The sequence below is a fragment of the Schizosaccharomyces cryophilus genome (genome assembly GCF_000004155.1).
Source record: "Schizosaccharomyces cryophilus OY26 unplaced genomic scaffold supercont4.2, whole genome shotgun sequence".
Classification (NCBI taxonomy): domain Eukaryota; kingdom Fungi; phylum Ascomycota; class Schizosaccharomycetes; order Schizosaccharomycetales; family Schizosaccharomycetaceae; genus Schizosaccharomyces; species Schizosaccharomyces cryophilus.
In genome coordinates this window covers 1,435,721-1,454,148 of record NW_013185625.1, presented here as the reverse complement: position 1 = coordinate 1,454,148, position 18,428 = coordinate 1,435,721, and the positions used below count along the sequence as shown (strand labels likewise).

General features: G+C 38.0%; 11 protein-coding genes across 11 annotated transcripts; 7 read left to right on the top strand and 4 right to left on the bottom strand.

The window, feature by feature from the left end:
* Nucleotides 1–204: 204 nt before the first annotated feature.
* On the top strand, nucleotides 205–2,102 carry SPOG_02186 (nucleoporin Nup44). Its single transcript, XM_013167291.1, has 2 exons — nucleotides 205–529; nucleotides 579–2,102. Exons 1-2 carry the CDS (start codon nucleotides 514–516, stop codon nucleotides 1,796–1,798), a joined length of 1,236 nt encoding a protein of 411 aa, XP_013022745.1. The 5' UTR covers nucleotides 205–513; the 3' UTR covers nucleotides 1,799–2,102.
* A 136-nt stretch (nucleotides 2,103–2,238) lies between these two features.
* SPOG_02185 (uncharacterized protein) lies at nucleotides 2,239–2,724 on the bottom strand. The gene is made up of 3 exons (XM_013167290.1): nucleotides 2,596–2,724; nucleotides 2,478–2,520; nucleotides 2,239–2,415 (listed from the first exon to the last, which is right to left on the bottom strand). Exons 1-3 carry the CDS (start codon nucleotides 2,659–2,661, stop codon nucleotides 2,375–2,377), a joined length of 150 nt encoding a protein of 49 aa, XP_013022744.1. The 5' UTR covers nucleotides 2,662–2,724; the 3' UTR covers nucleotides 2,239–2,374.
* Nucleotides 2,725–3,002: 278 nt separating this feature from the next.
* SPOG_02184 (transcription elongation factor complex subunit Iws1) lies at nucleotides 3,003–4,253 on the top strand (the record flags this gene model as incomplete). The annotated part of the gene is made up of 2 exons (XM_013167289.1): nucleotides 3,003–3,827; nucleotides 3,855–4,253. The coding sequence occupies 2 exons, from the start codon at nucleotides 3,003–3,005 to the stop codon at nucleotides 4,251–4,253; spliced, it is 1,224 nt and encodes a 407-aa protein (XP_013022743.1).
* Nucleotides 4,254–4,766: 513 nt separating this feature from the next.
* On the top strand, nucleotides 4,767–6,920 carry SPOG_02183 (translocon subunit Sec61). Its single transcript, XM_013167288.1, has 6 exons — nucleotides 4,767–4,837; nucleotides 4,894–4,961; nucleotides 5,035–5,147; nucleotides 5,199–5,231; nucleotides 5,461–5,594; nucleotides 5,639–6,920. Exons 1-6 carry the CDS (start codon nucleotides 4,828–4,830, stop codon nucleotides 6,703–6,705), a joined length of 1,425 nt encoding a protein of 474 aa, XP_013022742.1. The 5' UTR covers nucleotides 4,767–4,827; the 3' UTR covers nucleotides 6,706–6,920.
* Nucleotides 6,921–6,965: 45 nt separating this feature from the next.
* Nucleotides 6,966–8,947, top strand: SPOG_02182 (Svf1 family protein Svf2). The gene has a single exon (XM_013167287.1). The coding sequence runs from the start codon at nucleotides 7,374–7,376 to the stop codon at nucleotides 8,433–8,435; it is 1,062 nt and encodes a 353-aa protein (XP_013022741.1). The 5' UTR covers nucleotides 6,966–7,373; the 3' UTR covers nucleotides 8,436–8,947.
* Nucleotides 8,948–9,006: 59 nt separating this feature from the next.
* On the top strand, nucleotides 9,007–11,371 carry SPOG_02181 (ER protein translocation subcomplex subunit Sec63). Its single transcript, XM_013167286.1, has 3 exons — nucleotides 9,007–9,144; nucleotides 9,196–9,286; nucleotides 9,348–11,371. The coding sequence occupies exons 1-3, from the start codon at nucleotides 9,030–9,032 to the stop codon at nucleotides 10,975–10,977; spliced, it is 1,836 nt and encodes a 611-aa protein (XP_013022740.1). The 5' UTR covers nucleotides 9,007–9,029; the 3' UTR covers nucleotides 10,978–11,371.
* A 169-nt stretch (nucleotides 11,372–11,540) lies between these two features.
* SPOG_02180 (tRNA dihydrouridine synthase Dus1) lies at nucleotides 11,541–12,969 on the top strand. Its single transcript, XM_013167285.1, has one exon. It carries the CDS (start codon nucleotides 11,636–11,638, stop codon nucleotides 12,833–12,835), a length of 1,200 nt encoding a protein of 399 aa, XP_013022739.1. The 5' UTR covers nucleotides 11,541–11,635; the 3' UTR covers nucleotides 12,836–12,969.
* Nucleotides 12,970–13,278: 309 nt separating this feature from the next.
* Nucleotides 13,279–14,121, bottom strand: SPOG_02179 (ubiquitin-protein ligase E/phosphatidylinositol(3)-phosphate binding protein; the record flags this gene model as incomplete). The annotated part of the gene is made up of 2 exons (XM_013167284.1): nucleotides 13,279–13,959; nucleotides 14,032–14,121. The coding sequence occupies 2 exons, from the start codon at nucleotides 14,119–14,121 to the stop codon at nucleotides 13,279–13,281; spliced, it is 771 nt and encodes a 256-aa protein (XP_013022738.1).
* Nucleotides 14,122–14,563: 442 nt separating this feature from the next.
* On the bottom strand, nucleotides 14,564–15,102 carry SPOG_02178 (uncharacterized protein; the record flags this gene model as incomplete). Its single annotated transcript, XM_013167283.1, has 3 exons — nucleotides 14,564–14,617; nucleotides 14,664–14,931; nucleotides 14,969–15,102. 3 exons carry the CDS (start codon nucleotides 15,100–15,102, stop codon nucleotides 14,564–14,566), a joined length of 456 nt encoding a protein of 151 aa, XP_013022737.1.
* Nucleotides 15,103–15,657: 555 nt separating this feature from the next.
* Nucleotides 15,658–18,422, top strand: SPOG_02177 (SNARE Tgl1). Its single transcript, XM_013167282.1, has 3 exons — nucleotides 15,658–15,845; nucleotides 15,916–16,484; nucleotides 16,534–18,422. The coding sequence occupies exons 1-3, from the start codon at nucleotides 15,817–15,819 to the stop codon at nucleotides 16,608–16,610; spliced, it is 675 nt and encodes a 224-aa protein (XP_013022736.1). The 5' UTR covers nucleotides 15,658–15,816; the 3' UTR covers nucleotides 16,611–18,422.
* SPOG_02176 (nucleosome assembly protein) lies at nucleotides 16,527–17,782 on the bottom strand. Its single transcript, XM_013167281.1, has 4 exons — nucleotides 17,582–17,782; nucleotides 17,410–17,520; nucleotides 16,838–17,356; nucleotides 16,527–16,777 (listed from the first exon to the last, which is right to left on the bottom strand). Exons 1-4 carry the CDS (start codon nucleotides 17,652–17,654, stop codon nucleotides 16,743–16,745), a joined length of 738 nt encoding a protein of 245 aa, XP_013022735.1. The 5' UTR covers nucleotides 17,655–17,782; the 3' UTR covers nucleotides 16,527–16,742.
* Nucleotides 18,423–18,428: the final 6 nt, after the last annotated feature.

Sequence of the window (18,428 nt, the reverse complement as noted above, 5' to 3'; positions counted from 1 at the left end):
TATTATCAAATAGTAAGCATATTTGGATATTATTAAATAGAGAAGCATATATTGACAATATGATGCATTTAATCTAATTTATAAGCATATGACTATATGCGCTACTTATGAAATTAGCGTATATATGCTTATATAAGCATATAATAAGTATACACTTAAGCATATGCTAGCAAGCTTATCTTGTTAGGATATTTGTAGGAACCACGTTATTTACTCGCTCCTTTGTAATGAAAGAAATTCTATTTGCATACTTTTATTAGCTCCATTATATTGAATCTTATTAAAATTATTTTATAATTTTTGTAAATAGTGTTCCTTTCCTCTGTTAGAAATTCTTGAGTTTCGGCAGTGCAGTTCAGTAACATACATCGTGCATTGTGCATTACAGTGACTAGCGCCAAACTACGAAGCAGTTTCCCCCTTCGCACTTTACTTCTACCTGCACCTCTTACCTGAGGAGCGCCTACGAGAATCATATTCGTTGATCAAGATAGGCATTCCCATCATATAACAATGTCGTTCTCTTTTGGTAAGTACTTGAAACTCTAAAGCTACATTGCACTAACACGCTTCACCAGGCCAACCTGCATCGTCGTCAAATACACCTTCTTTTGGTACAACAGGGTTGTTTGGTCAACAAAAACAAAATACCCCTACATCGAACTTAGGTTCTGGATCTCTGTTTGGTGGAGCCAATACAGCACCTAATCCTTCCAGTGCTCCTCCTGCAGGAGGATTAGGTTCTTCAATGTTTGGCCAACAACAGCAACAACCCGCCAGTGGTGGTATCACCGGCTCTTCCACATTTGGCTCACAACCTTTAAGCGGACTTAGTGCTACTACGACTGCGGTCCCCCCTTCTTCTAACACTACGACGGGCACAGGTGCAACCTCGTCTCAACCTCTTTTCTCCTGGAGTACGAATGCCGCGACAGCAAAGCCTTCTGAAATGGGCATGTCATCTGCAAATCCAAATGGATTTTTGTTATCTTCTACCATGTCTCCAAACGCAGCAGTTAGTAATGCTCAATATGGCCCTGCACAACCCCCTTCCATTGAAGAACAAACACAAAAAATATTGAACGCTTGGAATTTGAAACATCCTGACTGTGCTTTCCAAAGGTACTTCTATAATAAAGTTCCCGTTGAGCAGGCAGCTCTTTACGTCAAACCTCCTACTCATAATCAGCAAAAATGGGATGAAGCTGTTGCGAACAGGCCTAGTAACAGTGTTGTGCCAGTGCTCGCTGTGGGATTTCCTGACGTTCAAAAGAGAATGAACATGCAGATTAACCAGGTAAACGCTTATCGAATTCGTATGCGAGAGATTGTTGAAACACTTGAAAGATTGGGCAATAAGCATGACCTTAGCTCCAATATAAAACTTGCGGAAGCAAAGAATCGCCACATACAATTGTCTGAGCGTATCCTTCGTTTAGCCATTAAAGTGCATGTCTTAAGACATCGTGGTTATGCTCTGAAATCCAATGAAGAAGACCTAAGGAAAAAGCTCGATGATCTTGCTAAATCTCTAAACAATCCTGAAGTATTTGGTCGTTTGAATGAGATTTGGGCACGAATTACTTTAATCTTTGAGGGAGAGAAGATTTCAGATGAACAACGGAATTCCCTTGCGAAAGGCGTAATTGATTGGACTAAAAACAGTGATCAACTACAAACCATCACGGATGTTTTACGTGATCATCAAAATGGATTATCGTACGTTGCCAAGCTTATCCAGGAGGATTTGGGTACCTTGAGTAAGCAACTCGATGACCAAACAAGTATGTCAAAGTAAATCTTTTTCAATAGTGGTATTGTTGGGTTTTTCTTTTCTTGATCATGTGCTGCCAGTAGTGATCTATGAAATGAGCAAAGGTACTGTGGTTTTGTAATTTTATTTTGGGTGGCTTGCTTTCCCATTTTTCCCTTGTCAAGTCGGTGGTCATATTATTTCCTTACTATTCCCATGAAATGAATTGATAGTTTTTATGTTTCTGCTTGTTGTTTGGTACATCCTGTCATCTAATACTTATGATTTAGACTTTAGCAGTTCAGCTCTTTTAATTTTATTATGCAAGCTTATTTATCACAAAAATCCATATATCATTAAAGGCCCTGAATTTAAAAATCTTTTCTTTACACCATTAAAGAAAGTGAACCGCACTGTTATCATGAAAGCTGTTTACTTTTAAAGGCATCATCACCTTGAATCCCCTATGTGAACTCCCAACAAAATATGAAAAGTGTTAAAAATTGAATTTTATTGATTGTTTGCCATCATCATCCGAGCAATTCTTTACACACATAAGCAGCGTTCAAGCAATCTTAAGTGTTGTTTGTTACAGAAACGTGCCTGTGAATAGCTTCAGCTTTAAGAGCGTAAGTTCTTGACAAAGGAGATAACAAAAGGAGCTTAAAAGAAAAGTTAGCATGTATATTTGCAGAGAGAATATAGCTTTCTCATTCAAACTTACTCAAAGCGAGAACGGCAGCAATAGAAGCACCTTTCTTTATTTCCTAGATAAAACCGGTTAATTCAACTGTCCGATGCCCTTCCAAAAGGTATCCTTTTCGCAAGACATGATCACATACGGAAAGAGCAAGGTTATCATATTGCTTGATTTGTTCTTTAGAAGGACGACCAGCACCAGAGAACATTTCGCAATTTCAAAAATGTCAGTTTAGGGAATTTTGGTGGAAGAAACTAATGGAGCATGAAATATATCCTGTGGTATTAGGTAGATTCGATAACCTCAGTAGATATCGTTTTGATGCGGTAAATGGAGGATAACAGATTGTAGCCTATGGAAGGTTATAATGAATAGTGAGGATTCCCGATATATAGATTCAACAATGGACGCCTGTTTCAAGTCGGCAAACGATACTTTTGCCAACGACTAACTGGAGGGAAAGGAAACAATCAATTTGGACTATTCGTTGGATTTTAATTCATCTTCTCGTTAATTTACTAAGAAGTAAGTTCATTAAGGGTTTGGAAGATGTCTGAATTAGATGGCCACGATGCTGAAGTACGGAGTGCTGAAGGAGAGGCGAATCAGGATGCTGCGCAGCAAGAGCCTTCAACAGAAAAGGGTGAAAGTGCTCGTGAAAATGTAGACATTGATTTTTCTGAAGACGAACTTTCAGACTTGGATGAAGATCAATTCGAAAATTTTGATGAAACGAAAATTGGTCGTGAAGCCGATGATGAACCTACCATTTACAATTTACCTTCATTTAGAAAAAAGCAACACTCTGAGGATATCAAACCAAGTAAAGTGGAAAGCAGCAAAAAAGAACGACGTGCTCGGAGGGGTAGGTCACGTCGTCCTGCTCAACGAGGAGCTTTGGACGAGCTTGAAGGGTTGGAAGAAGGAGACCGCCGTCCTGCCGAAGAAGAGCTTCCTATGGATCCTACTGTGGCCGCTAAGCGACAACTGGATATGCAGATAGATGCAGTTTTGAAACCAACTCGTCAGAAAAAGCGCTCCAACGAAGATAATATTGAACAATTAGCAGATGATGAAGTGCTTCGTTTGCGCGAACAAATGCGTTTGGCTGCGTTACGGGATGCAGAACTGAATTCAGAACGCCTTCCTGCTACCGAAAAACTGAAAATGCTTCCGCTTGTAGATTCCGTGCTTCGAAAAACTCATTTATATGATACCATTCTCGACAACAATTTGTTGGATTCCGTCCGAATGTGGTTAGAACCATTGCCTGATCGATCCCTTCCTGCCCTAAATATTCAACAATCATTGCTCGATATTCTAACGAAGCTACCTATTGAAACAGAGCATTTGCGTGAAAGCAAAATTGGCCGCGTAATCTTATTTTACACAATTTCCAAGAAGCCTGAGCCATTCATCAAGCGCATTGCAGATCGCCTTGTTAGTGAATGGAGTCGTCCAATCATAAAAAGGAGTGCGAACTACCGCGATCGCGCTGTGGGTATTGCTACCTTGAACCCTGAGCTTATAAACATGCGACGTCGTAGAGATCTTGCCATTGCTGAGGATGATGTCAATAATCCCACCGGTAGGATTGGACAAACAGTTATTCCTCGATCCATCGATTCTAGATACCAAGTTGCACCCAGAGTGCGTCTCAATCAATCCGGGTTGTCTGTCGCTGGCCGGTTGAAGCCTGCTGATACGGAACAAGTCCGTAAATTGAAGGCGAAGATGAAAGCTGTTCGCAGTAAAAATGCAAAGAAGAGTGGAGTTAGTATCGAAGGTCGAGGCCTATAAAATTTTTTAAAAAAACCATTCGAATATTCTGTATTGCTTTAGGATCACTCCCTAAATCCAATACTAACAGGGAATGGTCGGTAACAAGCAATATTATTTAATTTATGGACTCGTGCTAATACTTTGCATCATCGTTGAAAGGAACGTATTGTGAGAAGTCTGGGAAGTGTTTTATTTTCTAAATTCTTTTGTAATGTTATACATGAAATGTGTATATATAATGATTAATAAATATGGTCATAGCAGGTTCTAAATGTTTTGTCTGCATTCAGCAACTGCATTGTATAATAAAATTACCCTTTTTGAATGCCTTTTTCATCCTACTATGCTAGCTACATCAATGTCCCTCACTGCCCAAGAAATAGAAACTAAGTCCTTGTAACTTGGTATATTCTTTCTGAGTCGAGCTTTTCCTCTCTACTTGGTATTCGGTGATTTCGGAGTTTAGGAGAATTCCATCGGTCATTTTCAAAAGATAGATCGGTAACCTATAGAGCTTAGTTCACCGAGTTCAGATCAGTTAGGAAGAATATGGTAGTTCAAGGTTGATAAGCGCATATCAAAGACGTTAAAAATGAGCAGGTGTAAGGAGTCAAAATCACTTAGAGTTTGCTTTATAACTGTGACTAATCAAAATCAGCTCGCTTATTAAACACTATGAAGCCGCTAAGCGCTTTATTACCAGAAGTTGAAGGACCACAGACCCGCGTATGTAACTTTGATTGAGGCCCTAACCGTCCTATGGAAAAACAACAAAACAGTAGTTTGCTAACTTTTGAAGTATCAACTCATTGAAAAATTGGGTTGGATGGCCGGTTGTGTTGTGGTTTACCAGGTCTTGCTAAACATGCCTGTTTACGGTGCCGCAAAACGCGATTTCGTGGACCCTATTAAGTATGATACATGAAAATTATTTCATTTTATGTAATGCTAATTCTTCTATAGCGTATGGCGTGTGCTGGATGGTTCTTCTGCATCGTAAGTAAACAAAGTCTTGAATGTTGGATGGGAAGAGACTAGGGAAAAAGGGGTTTTTGAATTGCTTTCGCTTTTATGGATTCTTAAAAGATGTCGATTACCCTCCTACAGTTAGAAGAGGAAGCAGAGAATCTTCGTAACGTTTATAATTTCCAGCCGAACCAGATTCTTCTTTCTATTTGACAACATTCTTTTTTGGGGGTTTTTATCAGCATTCTAACAATAGCAGTGGTGCCTTGGTCACTGGTTTGGCCCCTATTTTTCTTTCTGGTTTTCTAATGCAACTTTTGGCTGCCGGTCGTAAAATTGCTGTTAATTTTAATTTAATCAGCGACCGAGTCATGTTTCAAAATACCCAAAAAGGTTTGTAATTAGAATTGTGGTTCAATCCGTTGGCTAATACCTAGTTTTCTCTGGTTTTTTGTACCTCCTTTTATCCATCGCATATGTCGTATCAGGTTACTACGGCCACGTTTCTGAACTTGGTATTACTTTATCTCTCATTTTCGTAGTCCAGTTGTTCATACCAGGAATCATATGTATTTATTTATGCGAACTCGTTGAAAAGGGATACGGCTTAGGCTCCGGACCTGTTCTTCTCTTGTCGTCTCATATCGTTTCTTCTTTGTTCTGGCAGATACTGAGTTTCAACCGTTATCAATTGACCGAAGACATTAGTCAATATGAAGGTACTCTTGTTGGTTTTGTATTTTCCCTGTTTTCTTATAAGGAAAAATTTTATGCCCTTCGATCAATTTTCTTCCGCACTGAGCGTTTAAATTTCTTTAGTCTGTTGGCTTGCGTAGGTGCATTTGTTGGCTTCATTTACCTTTTGTGCATGAGAATCGATATCTCGATTCGTTCTTCCCGTGTTCGTGGTTTCCGTCAAAACTTTCCTTTGAGATTGCTCTATACTTCCGCCAGTCCCTTCTTGTGTATCTATTCTGTTGTTTCTCATCTTTTAGTTTTGGCCTTCTTCATTCACAGTATGTTCCCTAACTCTGTCTTTACTCGCTTTTTGGTTCAATACACGGAATACGAAACTGATCCTATTCGACAACTGCGTCTTACGGGTGGACTAATTTACTACTTTGTTCCTCCTTTGAGTTTATGGGAAACCATCACTTGCCCAATCCACACTATTGTCTATGCTGTATTTTTGTACTCTACATCTGTGTATCTTTCTCTCGCTTGGATGAATGCCACTGGTAGCGGACCTCGTGATATTCTTGCTTTCTTCAAGGAAAACCAACTTATAATAGCTGGTTTTCGTGAAGTGAGCATGCTAAAGGAATTGGAAAAAATCGTTCCTAGTGCTGCTCGCATCTCTGCTTTGGTAATGAGCAGTTTGAGCTTACTTGCCGGTATCACTGCTTCTACGTTCGGTTTAGGAGTAGTCATTGCTTCCGCTATTGTATTTGCTTCTTTCGAAGTCATTATGGGTGCAAACCCTTCACTTGCTAATGGACTTTAACGTTGAACTAACTATTTAGTAGTATCAATAATAGACAGATTTCATGAAGAAAAGCTTTTGCGTCTTTGAGCTAATAGCGTTTTAGTATTTTCATTATGTCTACAAAAATTCTCATTTCATGTCTATTCACTGTGAAAACTGTTGTTGTAAGTCGTTCTATGATTAAGAAACTAAGTAGGTAAGGTAGTCCACAAAATTTAACTTTCTAAATTAAATATAAGTAAACTGTTTTTTTCTTTATTTTCTTTTTTTTTGCAGTAGAATGAAAATTCTAAGTCGAATGATATACTGTTAGATGATCTCAACCGCAAAGATCAGACGAGCATTGCATGGTCCTAGGAAACACACCACCAGAAGGTTCAGTCTCAGGCTATAGGAAAGGTATACAAAGGAATCTTTTTATTTAATTTTTTCTGTACTTTTTGGAGTTGAAATTTCATATCATATTCGTTTTCACGCCTGCTCTGGATGTTTTATTAAAGCTGAACTTTGAAGACTTACAATCCTTGTATCTCTAATAAAGTTGATCATATCAGCCATTTCATCGTAGTCTTCACTGATACAATTATTTTGCGTTATCGAAGTTGCAGATTTTCTCATCGGATTGAATATTGGTCTTGTCTTTTCCAGTGAACACTTGCTTTCTTATCTCTTTCTTTATTTTGAATATGCCTACGAGTAGTTATAGCAGTAATGCAAATAAGTTTGAGCTAATCCATTGTAAAGAATTGGCCTGGAATCTTTCACGATCTCATTTAACGACTCAGTACAAGTCATTTTACATGTGCTTTGACGATGGATCATTTGGGTATATTCAATTTGCGTACGGAAATCTTGGTCTGTTCGTAAAGGTTGCTCCCTTAGGATGGACTTACTATCCTTCAAAAAATGAAACGGTCCAGGTGCCCATAGTTGCTAGCTCTACTTATCTATATAGGAATATGAAGGTTTCTAAGGATCGCTATAGCGTTGATGTTCAAAAACACTCTATGCATTTTGATGTGAAAATGCGAGCGTGGCATGTGATGATTGAAGGAATGTATGATCTTACAATACATATGGAAGATACGGGGTTTTCTTTAATGGATTTTGGCCAAAACGATATAAAGGGCTACATGGAGCACAAAACATTTCCAGTAAATACCCTGGAAGGAACGGTTACTGCACATGGAAGTACAAAAAAGGTTACCGGCACCGCCGTATTCATTGATGCAATGTTCTTTAAAGAAAAGTTTACTAATCTGGGACATACGTGGCAAAATAGTTTGTTGTTTGACGCGTCCAGAAAGAATGTTTTAACCTGTTTACATTATTTTCCTCGTGATTCAGCTGAAACTTTTCGATCTCAAGCTAGTTTGACTTTAGATGGGAAGCTGGTGGCCGTTCTTTTAAATAACGAATATACCACAGAAGGTGTTTTACAGGTGGATGGAATACGATACCAGTTACCTACCCATATTCATCGCATTCTCTCAGGTTTTACGTTCGATGGGAAACCAGTCAGCGTGCACTTGGCAGCAGATCTAGAAAAAATTGAAAGCATTACCGATGTTTTAAACATTTTTCCAAAATGGGCAAAAGACATTGTATCTATTTGGGCTGGTCTTCCTTACGTCTTCGTGTGGTTGCAACATTTAGTAGCTGAGGTTTACATAGACGACCAGTTCGTTTCTACTTTATCTGGGTGCCATTATCTGGAGCAGACTTGTGTCCATATGCCCTATTCTTAAAGAGAAAAAAAAAAGGGAGAAGTTTTTCCCACCGATACTGCGTCACGGTTTTTTCCGGTTCCTATTTTTGCAAAACCATTCCTCCTAAAGATTTACACAAGATTCATTTGTTTCATTTTCTCTTTTTCATACACGGGGATATCTCATTTGACTTCATCTAATAAATAAATTTTTTGGTCTTTCTTCTTACATATCATATTCATGATTTGTTGGGTTGCTTTCACCTTATCCCTTCCTTTTAGATCATTTTATACCCAGCAATTTCAGGTTTTTGGTTGGATTTTCTTGCATGTTTCCTTGATAAATAATTTGTGGTTTTCCTATATTTGGTTTTGTCTTTTACGTTTTTCGTCCGCTTATTCAATAAGGATTTATGATTGTTCAGGTTCATTAGACTAGCACCTTTTAGACCCAATTATTATTAATAAATTTTTATTTATCAAACTCACAAAATGAATCTTTCAACTCTCTCTTCCTGCATTTATTTTCATTTCCCATTCACATATAGTGCACTTGAGCGTACATCCCTAGTTACTTTCCTACTATAGAGGATGTGGTACTTGGAGCTGTCTTTTACCACACTCTCTGTTCGCAATGTCGTCTGAGTACAAGTATGATGAACAGGGACAATTCTTTCCGGTGTTTTTGCTGGTAGGTGTGTCTTGCTTCATCCTTCCTATGACTTTTTCTACCTTTTTTGGTCGAATTAGTAAGTGACACTATGAGGGAATCAGCTTTATTAACATACACGGATGTGTAGCGTCTAAAAAAAATGAATCTGTTTCGGATCCATTTACCGCATATCGTCCGAAAGATGTTTTGAAAAAGAAGGAACCCAAAATTCGATTACGGTACGTAAAATTAGGAAAATAACGTGTTGATGAAAAACTAATTGGTCCCTTTGGTTTATAGACATTTTATTATTTTAATTGGATGGGTCGTTATTGGGTATTTGTCTTATCGCATTGCTTATACCAAGTTGAGCTTCAACGTCTGGGATCCATACGAAATTTTGGGTATACCGAAAAGCATGGCAGTAGACGACATTCGCCGTCATTACAAGCGACTTTCTATCAAGTTTCATCCGGATAAAATTAGAAACATGGTCAATACGACTAGAGAAGAGGTTGAAGCTAAGTACATAGAACTTACTAGTGCGTATAGAGCTTTGACGGACGAGGAAACTCGTGAAAATTATGTTCTTTATGGAACTCCTGACGTACCTCAACACATTGATATTGGGATTGCACTTCCAAATTGGATTGCCGACAAGAACAATAGCATTTACGTGCTTGGTTTCTATGGCCTCATTTTTGGTATTTTCTTGCCCTATAGTGTCGGTCGTTGGTGGTATGGTAGCAGGACTTATACCCGTGACCAAGTGCATGTTGGAAGCGTAGATGAGTGGTTTCCTAAGATTCACGAGAATTTGGAAATGGAAGACATTTTGCAGCTGTTAGCTTCTAGCAAGGAACTTCAAATCTTTCATTCTTCCCCGGAAGCTTCAAAAAAGACTGTCGTAGAACTCATGAATAGTCATCTAAATCGGAAGGATAAGTCAAATCCCGATATGCAACGATTGCTTTCGGAAACAGATTTGGTAATGAATGCATTAGTATCGGTTATCGCTGCATACGGATTTTCTAAACCAACCGATAATGTTTTCAAACTTTGGCAGCATATTGTTCAAGCAGTTCCGTTAGATACCCCACTTCCTTTGTTGCAATTGCCTCATCTTCATTTTGAAGATGCTAAAAAGCTTGCTTCACGGGGTATTACTCGCATCCCTCAATTCTTACAATCACAAAACGAGAAAAGTATGTCTTGTTTATCAGGCTACTCTAAAAAACAAGTTCAAGAAATGGTAGAAGTTGCCAGCAACATTCCCCGTATTTCAATATTGGATGCTAAGGTACTAGTGGACGGAGATGATGTTGTCACTACTGGAGCGATTGCGAATTTCGTTTTGCGTTTAAAGTGCTCTTATGGGGAAGAAATTATGCCAGAAGTTAGTGTTGATGGTACAGAAGTTGCCACTGAGCAAGACAAAATCGATGCGGAACGTATTCATATGGAAAAGGATGAAGTCTTGGGAGATTTGGAGGTTCTTCCTCATGCTTGGGCGCCTCACTTCACGCAATATCACAAGACTGCATGGTGGGTGTATGTGGTAGATCCCCGTCAAAACAGAGTGATTATTCCACCATTCAGCATTACGGATATTCCACGCACTACGCGAACCATTCGTATACCTTTCCAGGTACCTCCGGTAGAAGGTACTTTCAAATTTCAAACGCATGTTGTATCCAACTCATACCTTGGAGAAGACATTGTAAGCAATTTGACAATTATAGTAAAAGACGCTGCGGTGATACAAGACGTTACCGTTGAAGAGGATGAATTTTCTGAAGCTGAGGATGATTCATTCGAAAACCCTAAGCATGGCGCTGAAAGCATGGAGGATGATGACGAAGAATCTGACGAAGAGGATGATCCTAATGCTAATGGTTTCAACACAGATACTTCTGAAGATGATGAGTAATTATGCGCCAAACACTAACGATGCAAAAAAAATACCGATTTCCGCCAAGAAGTGTCCTTTAGTCCATTCTTCTTTTTTTTGTTTGTTTCCAGTTGTAGCTTTCTAATCTTATTTTACGTTCTTATATAATTTGCAAGTCTATGCATAGGAATAAAGATTTGTATATGGCCACGGAATCTTTTTACTTAACGGCGAACAATTACTTGGTTTGCGATACTTTCATTTTTTCATAGCATATTTAATTGTGGAATACTTTCGAATTGGAGTTTTCCAATTGAGGCACTCTTTTGATAATAGAAACATATAAATTATGGATTGAACTTTTACAGCTCATTAGTATTATGGTCTTTATAGTCTATAAATGTTTCTAATTGTAATATGTGAATGTTATGCTGGATCCAATTATACATATATATAGGTCTATGGAAGCCAATCCATGAAATGTGCATAAGACTCAAATAAAATCATAGTAAATCATGTAATATGTATGTTTATGTTCATTGTACATCTTTTGAACGGAAGGCCATAAATTGCCAACACAGGATTTCTTTTGACTGGAGCAAAGCACTTGGAGTCAGTGTCAAATTGGGGCAAAAGTTTATTTACAGCGAATACAAACATAACAAGGAATTTCTTTTATTAAAGTAATATTTTCTGAATGATGGCAGCAGCAAAAAAACTTCATGGAAGGGAATTTTATAAAAAACTTGGGTGTCCCAAGCGGATATTGGCTCCAATGGTAGATCAAAGTGAATTGCCCTGGAGAATATTGGCAAGAAGATCAGGCGCCGACTTGTGTTATAGTCCTATGTTTCATTCTAGGCTGTTCAGTGAAAGTGAGGATTACCGTAAGAAAATGTTTTCTACTCGAGACATTCCTGAAGAAAAACCCCTAATAATTCAATTTTGCGGTAATGATCCAGAAATTATGCTGAAAGCAGCCAAGTTAGCAGCTCCTTATTGTGATGCTGTAGATTTGAATTTGGGTTGTCCCCAGGGTATTGCAAAAAAGGGTAAATATGGGTCCTTCTTGCAAGACAACTGGCCCGTAATTGAATCTATAATTAAAAGGCTTCATGAAGAACTACCAATTCCTGTAACCGCCAAAATTCGCATTTTTCCTGATCCCAAAAAGACGTTGGAATATGCAAAAATGATTCTCAATGCCGGTGCTTCATTCCTAGCAGTTCATGGACGTCTCCGTGAGCAAAAAGGACATTTTACTGGAGTGGCTGATTGGCAGCAAATTAGTATGCTCCGTGAAAACCTCCCTGCTGATACCGTGTTGTTTGCCAATGGCAATATTCTCCATGCAAGTGATATCGACCGATGCATTGAAGCTACTGGTGTAGACGGTGTTATGTCGGCGGAGGGAAGCTTATATAATCCAAAAATTTTCCTCCCTTTAAATACCCCTTTGAATATACTATATCCTCGTGTCGATGACATCTGTGATGAATATTTGAACATTATACGTGAATTCGATCTTCATACAGATTATAGCACCCTTTCTGGCATCAAAGGTCATATGTTCAAGTTAATGAGACCCTTATTGAGCATTCACACGGATATCCGAAGCATGTTGGCGACTGAATGTACGCCTCGTGATTTTGAGAGCTTTCCTCGTGCGGTAGCTGCTCTCCGAAAGCGTTTAGATGAATGCAAAGAGAAGGGTGAAATTTGTGATGAAGAAGAACCGAATGAGGAGAAGAAGGATGAACTAGGATATCCCAAGATTCCTTGGTGGCGCGTCCAACCTTACTTTCGGCCTCTTACAGAACCGTCTGTGACTAAACGAAAGCTCGAAGAAGCGCCAGTTTCAGAAGCTCCTGCTAAGAAATTGAATGTAGCAGTTTGAGAATGTGGGTTAAAATAGCATTCTTTTGTAGAAAGCAGAAAATGAGAAAAGAAAAATAGTGGGAAGTTTTGGATATTGATTTTGTTAGAATAAATAGGCTGTATAATATTGTTATTGAATTAACTTCTAGGAGCTAAACATAATAAGTAACAAAAGTAAAATAAAAGTGAAACAAGTGTAAAACCAATAGCAAGTAACCAGTGTTTGATAAACGAAAGCAATGAAGAAGGATGAGAATCCGATATCATCAAACTTCCTACGGAAAAGTTATTGAATGTAAGCAGATTACACTCTAAGTAATCATTTCGATTTTCTAATCGAATTAAGGAGGATCATAAACGTTTCAAACGAGGATTATAAAGTAGTAATCATAAACATAGGATACATATTAAGCGAAGAAATGAAGGAAAAAGTGTAAAACAACATTATAACGTAAACAATATCTAATGAAAGGTAGCAGCATGAACAGGGCATCCGGCAGCACCTGTGCTTAGCCAGTCGCGATAACATTTTAAGTGGAACATACATAAGCAGTATTCAATTCGCGCAACTTTTTCTCCTGGGGAGAATTCTTCAAAACAGACTATACATTCTTCTCCAATACAAGGTGAGGAGTCCGTTAATTGGACACTAATATACCGCCGAGCGTGCTTTAGAAACTCCTTTATATTTGGTGGAGAAGATCCGTTATGGCTGAAGCAAGAAGCAACATGCGCTTCTCTTTCCTCTTGTGACTTGAATTTTGATAGAGAAACATAGCAAACTGGGCATTCTACCAAGTCATCTTGGTTATTCGCGTCATTTGCTGAAGGATTGCCTTCACCATGAGGCAGAGGTAACCGGGTATAGGCTAGAACGGGAGGAGTTGATTCACCATCCATACAAGTAGGTATCGGAAAAGGAATATCGAGAGTTTTCAGTTCTGATAATTGACGATGACAATCGCCGCAGACGCGGACAGTGCACCACACAGGATCTTCTTGAGAATTATCTGTATCATCATCTTCGGCCCCATCAAGCATCTCATCGAAAAGGTTTGATTGATCAGGTGGCTCCGTTGGATCAACAGAGATACTTACTGAAGGAAGTTCGGCAGTATAGTTAGAACAGTTGGCGCAATATACCTTTCCACACCATCTACAATGATGTCTTCGTCGAAACCAGTTGAAAGCAGATTCACAACGAGGACAAGAAACAGCATCTTCATCTGCTTGCCATTCTGCAGCGGGAGTATTTATAAGAAGCCGACACAAGGTAGGAGGATATGCTGACTCACTTTCACTCATATTGAATAGACGGCAACATGTAATTTTTTTAAACGTCGGAAAAATATATATCTAGATATATATATGTAAGTAAGTAGTTGATCTTCTCGGTTTATTGTAACAAAACTGCCAATTAGCTTGATTGAGCTAAACTATGAGTCGAGAATTAAAATTGGATTGAATCAGGAGTCAATCGCTTAAACAGTTAAATCAAATTTGTATATAAGTTCAAATAATAACAATTTCTTTGAAAAAAAAAGCCGAAATAGTACAATTGGCAGAATGGGCAAGGTTTATATATAAGTGGCAGGAAGAAGACAGAATTGGTTCACGAAGAAGCAAACATAAAGTTGGTCTTCAATGATAAGCGGCTGTTCTATCAAAAGATTAAGAAAAAAACATAAAAAAAGATAAGAACAATATTTCTTAGGAAAGGTAATAAACAAAGCGAATTGGAATGTTATCAAAGGTTTTCCAATAGGGCTTTCTGAGCAGAGCTTTCAGATGATTTGAGTTTCTACAAAGAATGAATCAGTTGATTCTTTCTTTCAAGTGAATCTTACCTCCATAGCACGGTTAAGCTTCTCTCGAGAGGCTTGACAGTGGTCTCTTACAGTGACTTGAAAGCAATCTACGCGTTGCTGAAAATCATTAACGGTACAGTTTTCTTGTAAGAGTTTTTCTTCTTCAGTTTCAATTTCTTCTATTTTAGAAGAAATCTGCTTGAACTCGGATAGTAACAGGGAAAGTGTCTTTGACGAGTCTTGATACAATTTCTGAATACCCTGAAGTTTAGACTGATTTTTCTGGTAATGCTGAAGAATTGTTTCTCTAATTTATTAGTTCTGAAGCAATTGATGTTTCATACTTGGCTTGGCATTCAATGATATACGATTGAAGGACGCGATCGTGATGTTTGCTGAAAGAAATAACAGCTTGTGAAACAAAATTCGCGTGTCGATTGCTCAATTCTGTTTGTAAATGATTTACTAAATCAGACATTTTAATTTACGGTAAATTGCTTTTTTTGTGATGGGGAAAGAGCAAGTTTGTTCTGGCGTTGAGTTTATGTTTACATGGTCCTATTCGCGACGCGTCTTCTTCTTGGAATCAGTGTATTAACCAGAGTTTAAATGATAGAAAAAGCTGTGGTTTTGCATATAAGAAGAAATTATATCCTTTAAAGATGATTGAACGCGTCTTGAATGATTTTGTTTTTTTCAAGACCAATTTCAGTCCTTTCACGCATTTTTTGAAGAATAAGGCTACATACTTTTTTGTTGGTTATTGTAAAGTAATATTTTCCACCGTATCTTGTTCAACTTTCATGAATACAAAGGTAATTACATCTCGTTGATAAAGCAGACTTTATGAAAGCGTTAACAAAAAAGAATATTAATTTTTGATGTCTACATTAGAAGATGAATAGAGAAGAATGTATTGAAAGAGACAGAAACAGAGAAAGAAATCTGCTTTACCAACCAGAGTTTTGTTTGTTTATATTTCGAAGTGTTACTTATGTATAACAATGTTACTTACTTGCTTACTTGGTAGTTACAAACTGACTTATTTAAACAAACACTAAGGGCAAAAACCTCCCCGGCTCTATGGGATTTTCCTTTTCGTAATATTTACAAGCAATACTACAATTATTATATCTTTATCAAGAGTACCGTTTGTTCATAAAAGGTTTGGCTTTACTTGCATCTGGGCAGAATGGAAGACCCTTTCTATGAAGTGAAAGCGTAAGTTTGAGCTCCCTTCCTTGTTATATGAAACTTTTTGTTTTCCGAAATAGAACTAACGATGAGATAGCGATGCTTTGGCTCAAATGGAAAATGTCCGTAAACTATTTGAATCTTTCATGAAGAGTCGAAATGCAGGGATTCCAGCACTTAACACGGAGCTTTCGTTTGCAATTGAAGAGCTGAATGAAACTTTAGAAGACTTGAAAGGAGCTATTGAGATTGCAATGAGTAATTCTGAACGATACGGTTTGGATGAACAAGAATTGAAAGCGAGAAGAAAGTTTATTACAGACCTCGACGTCGAATTAAACAACTTAACTCTACAAATGAATGCCGCTCCAAGCACTGATATTGAGCCTGGACCAAATAGCACAGATATGGCGAAAACAGCATTGACTGAAGACGACCGCCACTCTCGAAGACAGGTGCAGCAACAATTATATCAACAACAGGATGTTATGCTGGACGGTGTTTATGATACTGTTGGTAATATACGGAGTCTAGCTCAATTGATGGGTCAAGAATTAGGAGAACAATCAAACCTGATAGACACATTGGATCACACTATAGAAAATACTAATCATAAACTGCGTCGAGGAATGAAAAGGTTAAAGAATTTTACAGTTGCCAGTGCCGGTAAGAATCTCCATTTTGGAAAGTTGTACTAACGGAAATACGCTTTTAGATTCAAAGTCAGGTTGTTGCATTACTGTTTTGATCTTTATATTAATAGTTTTACTTGTACTCATTGTTCTTCTGTAAACGGTTTTACGTGCAATGACCCTTATGATAATCAAGCATACATGGATTCACGCTACATGTATTTTATCCAACAGTGTCGCTTAAACGGAATTTGAAACCCATGAGATTAATCTATCCCCATTGTTTGTAACTCTATTTTTTGGATTTTTTAGAGGGTGGCTCTTGATCTGTAAAGGTTAGTAAAAATACCAAAACTACTTGATATGATATGACATGACTAGACTTACTATCTCCTTGTGCGGCCTCATCTTCTCCCTCTCCTTCATCATCATCATCATCTTCTTCTTCTAAATCCACTGAACCTTCTTCATCGCTAGCTTCCTCGGTCATGGCTTCAGTGAAGTACTTGACAGCATTGGGAAACAAATCTTCAGCCAAAAAGATGGTGAGAGAAGCACCGTCAAAATCATCGTCATGTTCTTCACCAGTCCAACGGAAATAGTCAAAGAAATTTGGAGGGCTATCTTGGTTCTTGCGGAAAAGGCTCTTTCCAGACTTCCACTTGATGTCGACAGGCTTTGAAACAAGAGAGGTGTTGGTTTTTTCCAAACCCTCTTCGTCCTTCGTGGTGCTTTCTTTCACTCGAACTTCCTTAACCAAACTAAGGTTATCATCCTCCAAATAATCGTTAGGTTGGAAAGTCAAGGTGATGCGGACATCACGAGGATCTTCCTTATTGTATCTTTCGACATAGATGTTTTCCAACTTTTCCAAGAGGATGCTGTCTTCAGGAGTGATGTATTGGCCTAAGCAAGGGTTAGCAACGGTTTACAAAACAAACCGACTCCAACGAACATACTGATTTCATCACCTGCAGCTTCAAGAACAACCACCCAGAAGTTGCGAATGTTTTTCAAGATATCACGACGTTTCTCGAAAAGAGGCTTGAACATTTCATTCTGCTTCTTTACTGTAAAACCGGTTAGAAATATATAATTGAGCTTTATGTATTGTTATGACAAGCAACCTACAGATTTCGAGTTCAGCCTTTCCGAAATCTTGTTCAAGATTAGCAAGGCTCTCAAAGGCTTCTGCAGCATCCATGTTTTATTGAATAGTTAATTTGGCACAAAGTTGGAATTTTCTAAATGTCCTGCTGGCATTCTTTCGATATTTCGTGTATTACCCTTACTATGAAGTGAAAATTGGTTTGTTTACGCTGAGTATATTTTACATTTGCTGTTTATTATGAGCATTGGAACTCTTATTTAGATGTAGGTCTATTTGAGCTTACTCCGCTTCTTTTTTGAAATCCGTTAGTCCGTTTCTTCTGCTGCGCCGGCGTAGTAACACGAAACGTATTATAATGGTTAGTATCATCATTCTGACATGCATATGTTTGTTTCCACTCCTACATGACTACTAGTTTCAGTGGATAACATATCAAGAATCCTGTGCCAAAAGTTGTATAGCTAGATTCAGGGAAAATGAAATAAATGCAGCCTGCCAGCCCTCACCAGTCAGGTGTTGCTCATAATTTCGGTTGATGATAATTACGTTTTTTTTTATGATGGGATGAATTCAAGATATGAAATTAATTGAGATCAGCATGCTAAAACAACTTACGAACATTTTCAACTAGTCTATTTTCGCCTAAACCCCGACTTTGCTTGAGAGCTTTTTTCTTTGGATTGGTCTATTTAAATTGGTATTTATTACATATTCAAAATGCTTTAGTATTCTAGGTCATTAGTTACGAGTTTTGATCCTTCATTAAAAATGTCAATCTGTCTTTAAGGGGAGGAAGAGTTACTGAAATTTTATAGCATATACATATTTTTTTTAGAAATATCTATGAAAACTACTAGGAAGTCAAAG

Excerpts from the sequence above, each read along its gene's own strand:
- SPOG_02181 (XM_013167286.1), top strand. The coding sequence starts at position 9,030 with ATGTCGTCTGAGTACAAGTATGATGAACAGGGACAATTCTTTCCGGTG. Across the intron at positions 9,145-9,195 it reads TACCTTTTTTGGTCGAATTA|CGTCTAAAAAAAATGAATCT; the intron begins GTAAGTGACACT and ends ACGGATGTGTAG. Across the intron at positions 9,287-9,347 it reads GAACCCAAAATTCGATTACG|ACATTTTATTATTTTAATTG; the intron begins GTACGTAAAATT and ends TTTGGTTTATAG.
- SPOG_02180 (XM_013167285.1), top strand. The coding sequence starts at position 11,636 with ATGATGGCAGCAGCAAAAAAACTTCATGGAAGGGAATTTTATAAAAAA.
- SPOG_02177 (XM_013167282.1), top strand. The coding sequence starts at position 15,817 with ATGGAAGACCCTTTCTATGAAGTGAAAGC. Across the intron at positions 15,846-15,915 it reads CCTTTCTATGAAGTGAAAGC|CGATGCTTTGGCTCAAATGG; the intron begins GTAAGTTTGAGC and ends ACGATGAGATAG. Across the intron at positions 16,485-16,533 it reads TTTTACAGTTGCCAGTGCCG|ATTCAAAGTCAGGTTGTTGC; the intron begins GTAAGAATCTCC and ends ATACGCTTTTAG.
- SPOG_02185 (XM_013167290.1), bottom strand. The coding sequence starts at position 2,661 with ATGTTCTCTGGTGCTGGTCGTCCTTCTAAAGAACAAATCAAGCAATAT. Across the intron at positions 2,521-2,595 it reads ATGATAACCTTGCTCTTTCC|GAAATAAAGAAAGGTGCTTC; the intron begins GTATGTGATCAT and ends GGTTTTATCTAG. Across the intron at positions 2,416-2,477 it reads TGCTGCCGTTCTCGCTTTGA|CTCCTTTTGTTATCTCCTTT; the intron begins GTAAGTTTGAAT and ends TTTTCTTTTAAG.
- SPOG_02182 (XM_013167287.1), top strand. The coding sequence starts at position 7,374 with ATGCCTACGAGTAGTTATAGCAGTAATGCAAATAAGTTTGAGCTAATC.
- SPOG_02176 (XM_013167281.1), bottom strand. The coding sequence starts at position 17,654 with ATGGATGCTGCAGAAGCCTTTGAGAGCCTTGCTAATCTTGAACAAGAT. Across the intron at positions 17,357-17,409 it reads AGCTGCAGGTGATGAAATCA|GCCAATACATCACTCCTGAA; the intron begins GTATGTTCGTTG and ends ACCCTTGCTTAG. Across the intron at positions 16,778-16,837 it reads TGAGGCCGCACAAGGAGATA|ATCAAGAGCCACCCTCTAAA; the intron begins GTAAGTCTAGTC and ends TAACCTTTACAG.
- SPOG_02183 (XM_013167288.1), top strand. Across the intron at positions 5,148-5,198 it reads GATTTCGTGGACCCTATTAA|CGTATGGCGTGTGCTGGATG; the intron begins GTATGATACATG and ends ATTCTTCTATAG. Across the intron at positions 5,595-5,638 it reads GTTTCAAAATACCCAAAAAG|TTTTCTCTGGTTTTTTGTAC; the intron begins GTTTGTAATTAG and ends GCTAATACCTAG.